Genomic DNA, 17,901 nt, shown 5'->3' with positions numbered 1-17,901 from the left:
GATGAACACAACAGGCCAAGCAGCATCGTAGGAGCAGTAAGGCTGACATTTTGGGCCTAGACCCTTTATCAGATGATGCTCCTATGATGCTGCTTGGCCTGCTGTGTTCATCCAGCTCTACACCGTGTTATCTCAGATTCTCCAGCATCTGCAGTTCCTACTATCTCTCATATTAGAGTTGATCTTTCTCTGCACCTTCTCTGTGGCTGTAACGCTACATTCTGCATTCTGTTCTATTACCTAATGTACGTATGCAAGGTATGATTTGTCTGGTTAACATGCAAAACATTGTCATATGACAATTTGATTTTACTGCAACATGACATGCTTGGAATGGCCGTAACAACACTACCCACAAAACTACTGAGCTTTGTGACATGGATTCCAACTTTTTAGCTGTTAATTTGATTCTGGCAGCATCCACCAGCAGTAACGTCACCCAGCAAACTAAATATGAATGACACCGAAAAACTCTTAAACAGCAAGCCCAGAAACAAAGTGCAGATTATCTGCCACTTCCTAAATATTTTACCAGGAACAAAATATAGACTGATGTAAGCACAAGGGAAATCCAGCGATTGAAATCTCAAATAAACATAATTAAATACTAATTGTATTAAAATTTATGGAACTTCCATCATAAGGGAGCCATTTTATAGAATTATCATTCAATGCATTCATGAATGCCTCAGTTGAACCTGTCTCCACCACACTTCCAGGTAGTGCATTCCACACCCTAACAACTTGCTGAGTGAAAAGTTTTTCCTCATTTCACCCCGTTTCCAGTTTATGCCCACTTGTTCAGGTCTCATCAGCAAGTGACAAGATTCTCTCATATTTATCCAAACAAACCGCTGCATATTTTTTGAAAGACTTCTATCAAATCTGCTCTTCTTCAGAGAAAACAGCCCGAGTTAATTGAATTGTTCCTCATGGGTTGTGTCCTCTCAATGAATATTTTCTGCACTCTCCAATGTTTATACTTGGAGACCAGAGACCGTTTCGTGTTCTATCAGATCCCTGCTGTAAGGTGACAAGATGTTTGCCGGCATTTCAATATCCTAACAATTTTGTCAATCTTAAACTGGACCCAGCTTTGGGAATGAAAGAAATGTGTGTAGAATTTCACCCTTCTTGTAAAGGCCCTTCATTTGGCATTATATTGTATGCAGGCAACCTATATTCCTCATCTCAGTCTCTTGACTTTCCAAAGCAGCTGCAACTACCCTTTTTGCACTAACGAGTCTGTAACCGATTAAACATTTTAAACAAGCTGCAGAATATGGTGGTCAACTCTGGCTGGATATATTCTTGGGAGATGGTATCACATAACCGCGCACCTTCAATTCCATCACATCCAACCCCACACAAAAAAACTCTTGCAACTGGTTACCGAACACATCAATCGGCATATATCCCTGTGTTCCAATGTGTCCTGGTTGGGACCTGACCGTGCCGGTTCGTAGCATCAACAATCCAGCTTTTTTCAGCCTCCCTCCTTTCCATGGAACTCTGCCAACGTATTTCCCCCTGTCCCGCATGGCTGCTTATCTAACTCCCCTTCAACGACCACAACCGACTCTTGCGAATTTATTTCCACCATACTCTCAGGTGTATTTTCCCGATCGTTAGCGATTTGCTGCGCAATCTGCAAAAAAAAGTTTTTTTTCGACTTTGGCCAAAAAACATTCACACGCCAAAATCAAATTGGGGTCAGAAAATACATTTCACTGAAAAATTCAGTTTTTGATGTCGGGTTATAGTTCAAACACACCACTTGGAAAAGACTGTTGGCCGTGGAAACGCCTTACTGGAATGTTTTCTGCAACGGAGGGCTAAAAGAGGACGTCTCCAATTTCCGGTTTTCAGAACGGCGAGAGTGTCACCAACGGTCGACCACGGTGCACGCTGGGAAGGGCACGTGCCGGCAGGAGGACCAGAGGTTTCCTCCGCACGACTGACGGAGTCACGTGACCTCAGCAGTCTTTGGGGTTCCAGTGCGTGACGGTAACGGTCACTGCGATGGGCTCCGTGGTGGACATTAAGCTGAAGCGAGCGAACAAAGTTTATCATGAGGGGGTGAGTGAATGAGTGACTGCAGCATTTTGAACAAAAACGGAAGTTGCCGGGAAAGCTGAGCAGGTTTGGCAGCAACTGTGAAGAAGAGAAAAATACATCAGAGTTAACGTTTCGGGTCCGGTGACCCTTCCTCGGAACTGATGGTAGCTAAGAAAAGCATCTTTGCTGCTTCCTCTCCAGTTCTGGCTGTACTTGCCGTCTATCCTTGGGTGGGTGAGAGAAATCCAGTGCATCATCTGTGGCGTCTTTTTCTTTGGAGTTAAAGAATTATATAGTACAGAAGAGGCTTTTCGGCCCATCCAGTCTGCATGGACAAGCCTGACTGGGTTTAGTCCATTCATAACCAGTCATACCACTTTCTTCCCTTTCCACCCCCCCCCAAACCAAACCAAACCATACCATACCATACAATTTTCATATCCTATATACAGTGCCATTCTGACACTGTGTTCCATCCATCCCAGACTGACAATGTGTACTAGGTACCTGTTGCTAGATGCCTTTACAGCCCTAGGCACTGGCATTCTAAAAAATGTGTTGCAGATGCTGGAAATTTGAAATCAAAAGAGTAACTTGGCAACTCTGGCAGCATGTGGAGTGTGAAATAGGGTTAATGTTTTGAGTTCACTATGAGTTGGAACTAAAACTAGTCATAAAAACCAAAAGAACTGCGGATGCAGTAAATCAGAAACAAAAACAGAAGTTGCTGGAAAAGTTCAGCAGACCTGGCAACATCTGTGAAGAGAAATCAGTTCTGAGGAAGGATCGCCGGACCTGAAATGTTTAACTCTGATTTCTCTTCACAGATGCTGCCAGACCTGCTGAGCTTTTCCAGCAACTTCTGTTTTTATTTCTAATACAAGTTATATTGGGCTCTGGAATGTTAACTGTTTCTCCTCTTCATGGAAGCAGAAATTTTCCCAGTTCTTTTGATTAATTGCTGAAACTGCAGTGGAAGATGTGGCTTCCTCTTCTTTCTCTCCATCATCACAGAGGAAATGTTTACATTTAGCTGAGGCTCAGTGGGGAAAAAATGATTTGCATTTGTAGTCTTTTTCTCCCCCGCCCCCCAGCTGTCATTGGATGTCTCAAAGCACTTCGTATTTGATGAAGTACTTTTTGAAGTATATTCTGTGTATTGTTAAAAATGTGGCAGCTAATATGCATACTTAGCAAAGTGATAATCATTGGACAGTTTGTTTTTCAAATGATGATTTGAGGGAAAAGTATTAACCAGTACACCAAGAATAACTCTCTTATTCTCCTTCAGAACGTAGGAAATAGGACTGAGAATGGGCCATTCAGTCTATCGACCCTGCTCCATCAGTCAACATGGTCATGGCTGGTTCTCTATCTCAATGTCACACTTCCACTCCCTCCCTCCATACATCAATGCCTTTGTATGTTGTCTATTTCTTTTTAAATATATCCAGTGATGTCACCACCTCAGCCTTCGATGGTGGAGAATTCCACAAGTATGTCACCCTTTGAGTGAAGATGTTTGTCGTCTTCTCAGTTTTAAATAATTTATCCTATACCCTGAAACAGAGACTCGTAGTTCCAGACCCTGACTCCCCAATCCAACGAATTGCAGGCTACGTGGATTGGCCATGCTAAATTGCCCGTAGTGTTCAAGGATGTGTAGCTTAGGTGGGTTATAGGGGGATGCATCTGGTTGGGATGCTCCAAGGGTCAGTGTGGACTTGTTGGGCCAAAGGGCCTGTTTCCACACTGTCGGGATTCTATGATGTATGAATCTCTCCCCACCTCCTTTTCCCCAGCCAAAGGAACATCATCCCTGCATCTAGTTATTTTTTTCTTTATTCATTCACGGAATGAGGGCGTCGCAGGCTAGGCAGCATTTATTGCCCATCCCTAATTGCCCAGAGGGCAGTTGTGATTCAGCCACCTTGCTGTGGGTCTGGAGTCACATGTAGGCCAGACCAGGTGAGGATTGCAGTTTCCTTCCCTAAGGGACATTAGTGAACCAGATGGCTTATTCCTGACAATCGACACGGTCATCATTAGATTCTTAATTCCAGATATTTATTGAATTCAAATTCCACCATCTGCTGTGGCAGGATTTGAACCTGGATCCCCAGAACATTATCTGAATCTCTGGATTAACAGTCCAGCGATAATACCACTAAGCCATCACCAACAGATGAGGAGGAATTTCTTTCTGAGTAGAATGAATGGATGGAATTCTTTTCTGCAGAGGGCAGTGGAAGCTTGGTTGTTAAGTATATTCAGTACTGAGATCGACATTTCTAATCATTTAGAGAATTGAGGGTTATCGGGAAAAGGCAGGAAAGTGGAATTCTAGATTATCAGATCAGGTCTTCTCTCAATGAATGATGGAAACCGACTTAACAGTCTTCTGGGCTTACTTCTGCTCCCATGTCTTACTGTCTTAGTGATTCTGAGGTTATGAAAAGTGCTATAGAAATATTGCTTTATTTTGTGGCTGTATGGTTGAAATTAGGATCTTGTTTCTTAGCTTTACATATTGTTGGTGCACCCTGTACTGTAAGACATAGGTAGTCCTTTTCTGATGTACTGCGGCTGAGCCAATGTTGAAAGTATATTTTCACTTGGGAAGTGGCACATTGTCTTCTGGTTGGTACCAGAGGTCATTGCTGTGCACAGACCTCCGAGATCTTCATAGCAAGAGGAAAAATTAGAGGGAATGTAGGTGATTAAAAACGGGTTCTGCAGAGCTTCTAAGCAGAAATCTGAAAGGTGTAATCAGTAAGGGTGCTCGTCCAAAACGAGCACAAGAAGGAAGATGCACAGAAATTAATTCCATTCTGCCAAATGAGACCAGAGAATCTGCAAGTGCTGTAACTAGTGAGGAACAAAAATTCTCTTTCACACAATCAATGTTGTCAAAACCTGCTATCTCCATCTGTACAGTCAGACACTAACCATTCAACTCCAGGAGCAGTTACAACTGCTGAATCTAACTTTTGAGTTTCATTCCATTCTGTATCGAAAGTGAAACTTGAAGAAATAACAAATAAAAACCGAAAGAACTGCACGTGCAGTAAATCGGGAACAAAAACAAAGTTGCTGGAAAAGCTCAGCAGATCTGGCAGCATCTGTGAAGAAAAAAACAGAGTTCATGTTTCGGGTCTGGTGACCCTTCCTCAGAACTGGCATATAATCGTGCAAAAAATATAGGTGTGCAAAGATTATACCTTCATTCTTACATGGTGGTGGGGATTTGGAACACACTGCCTGTGGGGATCATTGAGATTATCAAAGATTACACGACTGGGTTCTTTGAGGGCCATACAGACACATTCTTGTACAAGGGCTGGTTTTCCTACTGACAGCAATGTATTGATACCTTAACTGTCAGCCTGAGAAGAGCAAAGGGTTATAATACACATAGTATTTATACATATTTGGATAGATGCAAATCGTTCTGTTTAGCAGTTGGATCAGGCGATGGGCACATGACACATAATCACAAAATAGTAACAAGATTTACAGAGAACTGAACAAATAAGATGGGGTTAATGAGATTACAATTTCAACCTATTAGCCCCTAGTTAACAAGTGTCCAGGTAAACGTGAACAATGGTCACTGCTGCTTGCTCTAATGAGATTACAATTTCATCCCATTAACTCTTAGTTAACAGATGTGCTCCTGCAAGATGTGCCATTTCATAACCTTTAAAAAGTATTTGGACAAGTATGTCATAACATTCAAGGTTATGGGATTAATTTAGAATTAGTCGTTTTGGTGGTACAGATTTAATTGGCTGAAGGACCCCTTCTGTACAGTATAATTCTTTGAGTGGTATATTTTCTTACTGTGGCCTTAATTTAGCATTAGTCTGTCAGTGTGGGTTATAGTACGAATGAGTTGATCACCTCTAGCAGTGCAGAAATCAAATTTATTAGAGTAGAAAGAGCTGAAAATTAAGTTTGCTTTAAACATCCAACAATGCTAACTGAAATATTTTAGCTGTGAAGTTGTTATTATGTAGGTCATTAGCTTGATGAAAATGGTTTAAAAAGTAGCTGCTGGGATCAGATGAATTTAATTCTTGTTAAAATGAATGTCATTTTTTTTCTACCTGATAAAGGCTTGGTTGTTTGAATGTCAAATGTTTATACGAGAAAGGTATTGAATAATTTTGAAGAGAACATTACAACAGGTTGGTGGGGTTTGGGGAAAAGAGAGGCATTGTGATGGATCTGATGCATTTCAGGATGGGTCATGCGATGTCATGGATTGAAATAGTAGTATATGTTGGTGTTAAGTAAATCAGATGAAAGTGATGCTTCAGCTGCACTTTATATGTGCTTATGTTATGAGAGCTATCATTTTGCAGTGTTTTTTCCAATTGAACACTTGTGTCCTGCAGACCTTCTATGGGTCCTATCCTGCCTGATTTGTTTGTCAGCCAGTGTGGTTAAAAAAAGACACAACTAGTAGGAAGATTTCTGCTGCTTTTCGTGATCAAGGAGGTGATCATTGAATGCCTAGTTCCAATTTGAAAGTTGAAGTCTCAAGTGGGCTTCCAAATTCTGCCAATTCCTCTTTGTTCTCAGCGAAAATGAAATCTCGAGGCTATATGCTCTAACAGTAAATATTCATACTTGCTGCAGTCCTTCAGGTCTGAGTTCACTTGCCCTGGAATTGTGTCACAATATGTCTGAGCAGGTTGATGAAAATAGCTAAGACCTACAAGGCTATGGGCCTCGTGCTGGAAAATGCAACTATAATTGTTAGGTATAGTAAGAATTGCCGATGCTGGAGTCCGAAATAATACAGTGTGGAGTTGGAGGAACACAGCAGGCTTTCCTGCTCCTCTAATGCTGCTTAGAATAGTTACTTTTGGTCAATGCTGATGCGACTGGCTGAAGGGAATTTTTCTGTACTGTAGATCTTTATAAACTGCATCCTGCTTATGTTGTTGCACGTTTTAATTATTTCTCTGTATCAAAGTATTCAAGGTCAGCATTTGTTGTTCATCTCTAATTGCTGTTAAACTGAGTGGCTTTACACATCATTTCAGAGGGCTGAAATTGCAATTGCTCTGGACTCGTGGGCCATGTCGGGTAAGGATATCAGATTTCCTTCCCTAAAGGACATTGGGAAACCAGGTGGCTTTTTTAAAATGACAATTGGTGTTATTTCCACGGTCACCATTACTGAGATGAATTTTCAATTCCATAATTTATTAATTAAATTCAAGTTCCACCAGTTGCTGTACATAGAACGTATAACAATATGCTGTAATGGGAGTTGAGCCCATATTACTCAGAACGTTAGCCTAGACCCCGTGTTCACTAGTCCAGTGACATTACAACTATGCCACAGGTTTGTTCTCTGATGTGGCATGGCATTACACATCAGTGACCTGCATCTGTACTCGAGGGACCCTGGCAGACTACCAATGATTCCTGGGCTACACTTTTGAATTACGGTGTTAGATGTGTGAGTATAGCTTATCTCTCCTTTCCCTACCCTCGACCTTTATGATGTTTTACCATTTTTAAAGCGAGTTGTATTTATTGTATTATCATCCAGAGGTGATGATGCTGAGAGGTAAAAGTAAAGGAGATCTTGAAAGGAGAGTATAACAGTGTTCTCCTCTGAATCTTTAAAAACATCTTTTATAAATTAATGATACATGAGAGTTCAGAAGCACCCCAAGCTGATACTTAGGCATTGTAAACTCTTGGTTTTTTAACTGGATTACTAATACATATCAGGAAAATGGATTCTCCAAGGATTTGTTATCTGGAGTTGGAAGTGCATCAGTTAAGACAAATCAGTATGGAGCCTTTTATTTGAATTAATTTGATGACTGAGACCATAGCTGAGTTATTTTATCACTAGTTTTGTACTTTACAGTAAATTCTGGCAGGAATCTTAACCCAGCCCAATCCTGCTTTCAACCACATAATAGAAAACAAAGAATTCTGAATGCTGGGAGATCTGAATCAAAATCAGAAATTGCTGGAGAAACTCAGCTGTTGCCACATCTGGAGAGAGAGAGAGAGAGCTGGTGTTTTGAGTGCAGTGACCCTTTTTGAGAGCTGCTTTCACCTAATGTTTCCATACTTGTACTTTCCAGTAGGAACCATTGAATACCAATTAGGAATGGGAGCTCCAGCTGTTTGCTGCTCCTTTCTAATTCAGAGGTATTAAAGATAACTGGTTTTGTGCCACTCTTCCTACAGAGATAACACATTGGGAATTTTGCCTGCATCATTCAGGATTAATAAGATCTGGTGCTACACTGGGTGTGGTAGTTACTTGGTCAGCATGAAGGGTCTGACCATAAGAAATAGTTACAGGAATATGCCTTTCACCCCCCAAGCCTACTCTGCCATTCAATTTTCTGAAGAAGGGTCTAGGCCCGAAACGTCAACCTTCCTGCTCCTCTGATGCTGCTTGGCCTGCTGTGTTCATTCAGCTCTACACCTTGTTATCTCTGATTCTCCAGCATCTGCAGTTCCTACTATCTCTAAAACAAAATGGGGTGTATAGGTCTAAAGGGGGTGTTGGAGTACAGATCAATGAAGGTAGCTAGACAGGCAGAGAAAGTCTTTGGCTTTAATAGCACAGTACAAGAGCAAGGGAGGTGATGATGATCTTGTGCAAGACACTTGTTAATCCTGTGTACTTTGTGGGCACCACATTGTAGGAAAGATGTGAATGAATTGGAGAGAGTGCAGAAGTGATTTACAAGAACTTACAAAAATCCAGGTTTGAGGAATTTGAGTTGAGGATGGACTGTAGAAGTTGTGACTGTTCTCCGTGAAGAGAAGAAGGCTGACGGGAGATCTGATAGAGGTTTTCAAAGTCATGAGCGGGCTGGACAGAGTACGTAGGGAGAAGCTATCACCCTTGTAAAAGGAACAAGAACAAATGGGCATTGATTTTAAAGTGACACACAAAGGAAGCGAGGGCGATGTGAGAAAAAGCTTTATTTAGATAGTGAGTTGTTAGAGTATGGGATGCAATGCCTGGAAATGTGCTTGAGACAGATTCGTATGAAGCTTTCAAGAGATAATGGATGATTATTTGGATGGAAATAGTGTCCTATGAGCAACGGCTAAGCAGGTTGGGTCTTCGTCACTGGAGTTACAAAAAAAATTCTTAAGAGGCTTGATGAGGTAAATGCTGAGAGCATGTATCCCCTCATGGGACAGTCTAGGACCAGAGGGCATTGTCTCAGAGTAAGGGAGTGTCAATTTAAGATCATATTTAAGATCAGATTAGCCATGGTTCTTTTTGAATGGTGTAGCTGGCTCAAGAGACCAAATGGCTTATTCCAAACAGTGTTTAGCACTGCTACCTCACAGTGCAGGGACCTGGGTTCAGTTCAAGTCTTGGGTTAATGTGAGTGTGGAGTTTGAATGTTTTCCCCATTTCTGCATGGTTTCTTCGGGTGCTCCAGTTTCTCCTCACTGTCCAAAGAACATAGAACATTACAGCGCAGTACAGGCCCTTCGGCCCTCGATGGTTTCACAGGTCGGTGCAACAATCTGAAGGCCATCTAACCTAAACTATTCCATTATCATCCATATGTTTATCCAATGACCATTTAAATGCCCTTGAAGTTGGCGAGTCTACTACTTTTGCAGGCAGGGCATTCCACGCCCTTACTACTCTCTGAGTAAAGAACCTACCTCTGACATCTGTCCTATATCTATCACCCCTCAATTTAAAGCTATGTCCCCTCATGCTAGCCATCACCATCCGAGGAAAAAGGCTCCCACTGTCCACCCTATCTAATCCTCTGATCATCTTGTATGTCTCTATTAAGTCACCTCTTAACCTTCTTCTCTCTAACGAAAACAGCCTCCAGTCCCTCAGCCTTTCCTCATAAGACCTTCCCTCCATACCAGGCAACATCCTGGTAAATCTCCTCTGCACCCTTTCCAATGCTTCCACATCCTTCCTATAATGCGGTGACCAGAACTGTACGCAATACTCAAGTGCGGCCGCACCAGAGTTTTGTACAGCTGCAACATGACCTCGTGGCTCCGAAACTCAATCCCTCTACCAATAAAATCTAACATACTGTATGCCTTCTTAATAACGCTATCAACCTAGGTGGCAACTTTCAGTGATCTATGCACATAGATGAGCAGGTTGGGTAGATTGGCCATGGTAAATTGCCATGTAGTGTCCAGGGATGTGTAGACTAGGTAGATTAGCCATGGTAAATGGGGGGTTACAGGGTCTGGATGGGATGCTGTTCAGAGGAGTGGTGCAGACTTCATGGGCCAAATGGCTTTACTGCCCAACAGGGATTCTGAGATTCTGTTTAACTTGAAATGTTAAGCAACATTACTTAATACATTTTGATTTGCATCCCTCAACAGGATGGTTGACTATAAAGTTTGATGTTTTCAGACCTTTGAAAAATAGCTGGCTCTTATCTTTGAAAATCTTTTGAAGCAGTTTGCTCATTTGGACATTCCTTGTTTGTTTGATTTTTCAGGAGATTCAGGTATCATTCCTATCAGTGATGCTGTAATACTTGTTCAAGTACTGAGTCGTCTACTGTTGTCTTTGTTTCCTTCCTCATTTGCTTTAGTCACAATATATTTCTCCATCTTTCTTTGTCTCTAACTACCTGCTGTCCTTGTTCTTCGTGCTGTCTCATGTTCTGTAGTGCATATTCTTTCATGGGATGTGAGCATCACTGGCAAGGCCTATTTTTATTCTGTCCCTGACTGTTCTTGATGTTGACAGTGAACCACCACCTTGAACCTGATGGAGTCCATCTGGTCTGGGTACACCCAGACTGGTATTAGGAAGGAAGTTCCTGATTTCTGTTTCTGTCACTGTCCCTTCACTGTTTCTTAGTTCCAGGTCATGTTAGTGTGTGGCTTGGAGGGGAAGTTTTGGATGTTGGTGTTTCTATACACCAGTTGTCCTTCACCTTCCTATTGGTAGAAGTTGGGAGTTTTGGATGATGCTATTAAAGAGACTTGGTGAGTTACTGCAGTGCATTTTATGTATGGTATGCACTGATGGAGGGACTGAATGTTTAAGGTGGTGGTTGGACTAGTGATCAAGTGGGCTGCTTTGTCCTGGATGATGTTGAGTTTCTTGAGAGTCATTAGTGCAGCAAAGATCTAAGCATGTGGACAATATTCCATCACACTCTTGACTTGTAGAAGACAGAGGCTCTGGGGAGTCAGGAATAAGTTATTCCTGCTGAATTCCTAGTCTCTGACCTGCTCATATATTCACAGTATTTGCGTGATTATCTGGTTAAGTTTCTCATCAATAGTAACTCCTAGGATGTTGACATTTGCCTTTACTTTAGAAGGAACTGACAGTTGTTTTGAGTATAGTTTCCATCGATGATGGCTCTGCACTTTCGCCTCAAATGAGCTATCAAGCTCACGTCCCGGTGAAGTAAAACGCACTGTTTTTGCATGCGCATCCGTAATTGCCGAAAGGGCAGTTGAGAGTCAACCACATTGCTATGGCTCTGGAGTCACATGTAGGCCAGGCCAGGTAAAGATGGCAGTTTCCTTCCCTAAAGGACATTAGTGAACCAGATGGGATTTCCGACAATCGACAGTGGATTCACAGTCATCATTAGATTCTTAATTCCAGATTTTTATTGAATTCACATTCCACCATCTGCCGTGACAGGATTCGAACCAAGGTCCCCAGAACATTATCTGGGTCTCTGGATTAACAGTCCAGCGGTAATACCACTAGGCCATCACCTCCCCATATGAACTAAGAACTAAAGGTTTTATCAGTGTAAAGAAGTGGTGACATTTCAAAGTGGTGCATTATTTAGAATCTGTTTGTGTTCTCATTTGGAATCAGACTGGTTTTATTTCTAAAGTAGGAATTTATAAAATGCCACATTGATTGACTGTCTGTAAATTGTGTGCTTTTTGAACAAAATAAAATGTATCTGCAAGTACAAATTCACCCCAAAGATTTGTGTGTGTGTGTGTGTGTGTGAGAGAGAGAGAGAGAGACCATGACCGGAAAGGAATTCGGGGAATTAAATATACATATTAATCAATTAAAACCTTCAAACTAATTAAAGGTTTAATAGCATCTTTAGGTTTGTTCAATACATCCTCATCAGTGGTGTGAACCTTGATCTTTTACTTAAATTCTTTGTCTGACACTACCTCTCTCACTAACACCTGAAGAAGGACTGAGGCTCCGAACGCTTGTGTCTTCAAATAAACCTGTTGGACCATAACCTGGTGTCGTGGGACTTCTGACCTTGTCCATCCCAGTCCAACACCAACACCTCCACATCATATTTATCTCTATATTCCTTGTTTCTCATTCACTTTTGGAGGAGCTGCCATTTGGTTTGAGTATAATTGTCATAGATGATTGTCCTGCACTTTCTCCTCAAGTAAGCTATCCCTCTCCTTTGTGTTTGAATCAGTGCAGAACTACATTGGGAGATTTGGGTATACTATTGGGGTTGGAGAAGGAACCTTTATTGCTAATGAAAAAGGCACTGTGTTAAAGATTAGTCAAATTTTTAATTTCTTTGTGTGTCACCAGAGAAGGACAGGAAGCTGGCTGCTGGAGTCAGAGCTAATCTGGTAGTTACAGATCAGTTAATTTAACATATGCAGTTTACAATCTTTACTACGGATTTTAGGTACATTTAGAAGCAACCAGCATAAACTTCAAAAGGTTCAACTGTGCTCAACAGACTTCATATAATTGGATGAATTGATGCCAGTTGTGGCAGATAGGGGAAGTGCAATGTACCTCGACATTAGAATAGCCTTTGACAAGATATGACGTGGGAGATTATTAGAGAGGATTATGGAGTAGTGAATAATAAAAAAAATTAGCGAACTGGATTATTAAAAGTTAGAAGGGAGAAACAGTGGGAGTTTAGGGCAAATTTTCAATGGTTGAAAATGGGTGTAAATCTATCAGTTGGGTCTGTTTCAGCAGCACTTCTGTTCACTGTGTATATGAATAAGCTGAGTATATTCCTAGAGAGAGAAAGGCATGAACATTTTCAGTTCATAGGAAAAAGGAAGTATAGTTCACTCTTTAGAACCTAAAGAACATGTAAATGGAGTATTGTATAAAACATGCAACATCTTGAAAGTGTTCAGACCTCAGCAGATCTGAAGGTATGTGTAGAGCAAGAAACTGAGTTAATGTTTTGAGTCTGATATGACTCTCTTTCAGAACTGACTTGCTGCTGTGGTAGATAAACCCGGAGAGTGGAGGCCTTTAAAATAACAAACTGTGGAACGAGTGAAGAGGAACTGTTTTTAGTAGCAGTAAGGTTGATAATCAGTGGAAGCAGATATCATCTCTGGTTCATTTGACAAATAGAGAGATGTGAAGTGATCAAAAAATAAAATAAATCAAGGCATTGGTAGACTGGAAGATAATGTTGGTCAAGGAACCTAGGGTAACGAGAATTGGATTTGCTGTGCATTAGGATACGGTCAACAGTTTTGGATAAGCTGAAGTTTATGACGGGTGGAAGGTTGGCTGGAAAGGTGGAGCTAGTGGTTAGAGACTAACATTTGTGTGGGAGGTGCTGAAAGCAATAGCTTCAATCTTCCTGATATTTCATTGGAAATGTATTTAAATTTGCTTCTGCAGTGCAGATGAGCAGTGTAACAATTTTTAAACAGAGGAGGGTTTGATAGTGGTGATTGTGAGTTCAAACTATTTGGGACATCAGGATGTCTGAATATAGAACCTGATGCTCTGTGGTCCAGCAAGTAAGTGAGAATTAGGGGCCAAGGATAAATCCTTCAGAACACCACAGATAACAGGAGCAGGAAAATGTGTTGCAGTTAAACCTGTGGCTAAAGCTACATAAGAATGGAACCAAACAAGTGCAGTCCCACCATACTGATAATGGAGAAATATTGGAAAAGGATCGATGGTAAACTGTGTCATCTGTTGCAAACCGATTTAGGAAGGATGTAGAGAGATGGATTACCTTGACCTGAGGATGTAATTTGTGAATTTAAAAAAAAAAGAACTGCAGTTGCTGTAAATCAGAGACAAAAATAGAAATTGCAGTAAAAGCTCAACAGGTCTGGCAGCATCTGTGAAGAGAAATCACACTTAATGTTTCAGGTCGAGTGACCCTTCTTCAGAACTCTGATTTCTCTCCAAAGATGCTACCAGACCTGCTGAGCTTTTACTGCAATTTCTATTTTTTGTCTCTGATGTAATTCGTGACTTTGGTAAGAGTCATTTCAGTAGTGTGACAGCAGCAGTAACCTGATTATAGGTCTTCATGGCATCTTGGGAAGGGGACATGTGGATGTGCAAAGCAACAGCAGATACGATGACTTTAGAGAGAAAAGAGAGGTTGGAGATGATTTACAAGGACTGGAGGTCAGGATTCTGAATCTAACTAGGGACCCCAGTCCAAACTGGACGGTGGAATTAAAATTAAAAGTATACTTCGTGGGCTGAGTGGAAGATCAGCTGACCTGTATATTGGTTGAAATGATACATGAATAGCACATTTAATCAAGGTTTGACACCATTTAATTTTCTTATTTCTTGTATTAATCTTATAAACAATTAATTTTTGAAAATTGGTTAGTTGTTGAATTTTCCTATTGAAAATTGCTTTATAATATCTATAAGTGGCAGACGCTAATTAGCAGAGCTGCTAATTAAAACAGAAGCCTCTTGTGAATCCGTCTGTGACTTATGTAATGGGTGATGCTTACAATCTAATTATCACCTTGAAAATTACCTACTCCTGTCATAACATTGCCTGCTTATCGCTACTGTAGGGCAAAGAGAATATTGAGATTGCCCTTCAGTTTCAAAATCAATGCTTTGATCACCTGGGGGATTGATAATTGGGCAGAAACAAAAGGCTTAAAAAGAACACTTCACCCTGTGCAAAATAAAATCCTTATTAACGAAGTCAACTGCATTTTGTACCTATCCAGATGTCGTCTTATTTGAACAGTTTTTTGTTTCTGAATTGATCTGATTTAGTGTGCTGTTCATTGTTTTAACTGTTTGCAGACTTGAAGCAGACACCATAATTGAAGGTTCTCATTTTTTAAATGCTGCTTGCTGTTCAGTTAGTCCAAAAGGCTTACTTAGTAAGGAACTGAGCCATCCAGACTACAATGGTTGTCAGTGTAACCCTGTTCTGTGCCCATTTTAACTGGTACCGTTAGACAATAACAGTACAGAAATTGCCCTGGATTACGTTGGATTCCCTTTCTTACCGTACAGGAAGTATGTGTTGCCAACATTGGTGAGTGTGGGACTGGACTCTGCTGTTATGATTTATGTGGTTGAAATAGCACCCTGTTAAGCCTCATGCTCTATGTATAGCGAGTACATTGAAAATGTACCGACGACCTTGTAATATCAGACTCTAGGTTGGAGTCGAGGAGAAAAGGGAAGAAATTGTGCTGCATAAGACCAATTAGCCCCTTTCATACCATGTTAATATTTCTGTGAGGATAAGGTACTTCACAAGGAGTTTTTTCTTTTCCCTTGCACCATGTAAGCTATAAGGAAATACAGGTTTTCTGTTTCTTAATGTTTTGCCCATGTCGTTCTCAAAATTGTTTGCAATGTACACAAGTAACGAAATATTAGACTTTGTTACATTGTGATGGGAACTGGTGAGAAGAGGCCTGTTGGGGTGTCAAGATAGATGATCAAAACTCAGAACTCCTGTTCAATGTTTGCATCAAGTCAGCTTCAGTCATGTGCTGAAGTAACCTTGCAAGAGGTTTCTGGATGCTTTGTCTTCTGAGGAATATTGGGGCCAGTTATTCCTTCCCCTTCCTTTGTTCCCACCTTGCACCCTTGCCTCAATTTCCTCCCTGACCTGAAATTAGTAAGTTCTATTGAACAAGTAGGGAAGGGGTGTGGTGGAGTATGTGTGTGATCTCATGGGGACTGGCAGCACTTTGTTACTGTGCCTCCTGCAAGTTTCCTCCATAGAAAGTTCTGAAATTGATGAACATTATTGTACATTTTTTAAAAAAGCTGACTTCTGCATAAATAAAGTAATAGGCTTAAAATTCAAAAATATTTAGTAGGTGTGTCTTTGCTGTCCTCTGGTGGTAGGAAGATGCTATAACCACATTGGTATAGATAACGTTAGAAGTTGGACCTGCTTGGGCAGCAAATGATGCAAACTGAGGATGGTAGGTGTCTGGTTATTTCAGTATGGGAAACCTCAAAGACAAAATTCCAACGGGTTTGACTTTTGTGCTTCTAGTATTAATGGACCTATGTTACTTGCAATTTTCTTCTATTTTGTGGGTATTGTGTCGGAAAACTGAATGAAGAATGCTAATCTGTGCCGTCTAAATGTCTCCTTTTGCCTGTGGACACACCATTAATTCTGCCTCCTCCTACGTATATCTTGTCAAAGCAGTTGTAATCTTGTGTCCGACTTCTGTCAATGGTAGTGAGTTCTGATTCTGATATCCGGTAGCTTGATTGACTCAAGGTGGCTGGAATGCTTTTGCATTGGTCGTATCTCTTGACTTTAATGCATTTACTTTCATATTACTGGTGACTTGAAATCCAGTCTTTGGGAGTTAATGCCACTTAGAGATGTGTTATGGGGATAAACAGCTGTAAGGTGATTTTACTGACCATGAATAGCCGCACATTAGCATCGTGGTTGTAGCTAAAGCAGTTGGCTATCAATCATTACTTTGCTGGAGGTTTTAGAAAGGCCACGTACTTGAAATATTGATTCCCTTGTTCAAAGAACCTGCCAAAATAGAATCAAAAGACAGACATGTTTGTGATCATGCAAATACACTGTTTAGGCACATGATCTTCACGTTCTGGAGAAGAATCACATTAGATTCAATATTAATTGTTTCTCTTTCCACAGATACTGTCAGGCCTGAGCATCTCCAGTATTTTCTGTGTTTGTTTCTCACCTCTTCACTGTTCGATGTTGATTTTTCAGCTGCCATACCCTTTGTCTCAAGAATTCTTTCTGAAAACCGGTCCTTCCCAAAAATGCATTGCTTTGACCAAGTACTCAATTAGCCTGTCTTTATTTTCTCGCTCTTCCACAGGGTGGGCTACTCTTCATGAGCTAAGCAGAAATTGCTAGAAAAGCTTAGCAAGTCTGAAAGCATCTATGGAGAGAAATCAGAGTTAACGTTTTGGGTTGAGATGACCCTTCCTCAGAGCTTTTCCAGCAATTTCTGTTTTTGTTTCTGATTTACAATATCCGCAGTTCTTTCAGATTTTACGGGCTGCTCTTCATTCTCTTATACATATGGAATAGATGCAACATATGCAAACTTTCACCTTTTTGTGAGTACTTCTGCTGGTGGTTCTCAGCTAAGCTTTTTCTTTATAATTCTAGTCCATACCTGTGCCAATTTGAGTACCAGACTGAGACTCAGTGATGTAGAAGACTTAAACTGATATGATTAGGAAAATGTGCAGATAATCCTCGTGTGGTAGTTTCTTGTTATAACCTTGCAGTGTAGTGTAATGTTACTTTTGTGTTCCATTTTTCGATTTGTTTAAGAGGCTCATTTACTGCTCCATTCCTCCTGCTCCTTCATTCCACCTGCTCTATTTTAAATATACTTCCTTTATTTTTCTTGTGATGGTTCCCCTGCTGTGTGCACTGAGGCTGGAGACCTGTTATTGGGCAGCATGTAAAATTAGGTCAGGAGGGTCATTTCTGTTGCAGTACTATCAGATTTTGGTTGGACTGCACCTCAATATGTTTGCCTTGTGAGTTGTGCCTAGCAGGTTCATCAGAATAATATCGGGGCTAAAATGGGTAAATTATGCTCAAAACAGCAAATGCTGAAGTAAGTAGCAGATGA

The 17,901-nt window shown here is 40.9% G+C and overlaps 1 protein-coding gene across 2 annotated transcripts in view; it reads left to right on the top strand.

Annotated features, from left to right (window-relative positions):
* Nucleotides 1-1,877: 1,877 nt before the first annotated feature.
* Nucleotides 1,878-17,901, top strand: part of vps26c (VPS26 endosomal protein sorting factor C) — a 46,565-nt gene continuing 30,541 nt past the window's right edge. Inside the window, exon 1 of one of the 2 annotated variants that reach the window (XM_048602971.1) lies at nt 1,878-2,079. In XM_048602971.1, the coding sequence (XP_048458928.1) occupies nt 2,023-2,079 (57 nt within the window). In that variant the 5' untranslated portion in view covers nt 1,878-2,022. The remainder of the gene's footprint in view (nt 2,080-17,901) is intronic. The other variant, XM_020533659.2, reaches the window with a different exon arrangement.

Source organism: Rhincodon typus, chromosome 11, assembly GCF_021869965.1.
Source record: "Rhincodon typus isolate 14 chromosome 11, sRhiTyp1.1, whole genome shotgun sequence".
Taxonomy (NCBI): Eukaryota; Metazoa; Chordata; class Chondrichthyes; order Orectolobiformes; family Rhincodontidae; genus Rhincodon; species Rhincodon typus.
The sequence above is the reverse complement of the archived record's forward strand: the minus strand, read 5'-3'. Positions and strand labels throughout refer to the sequence as shown.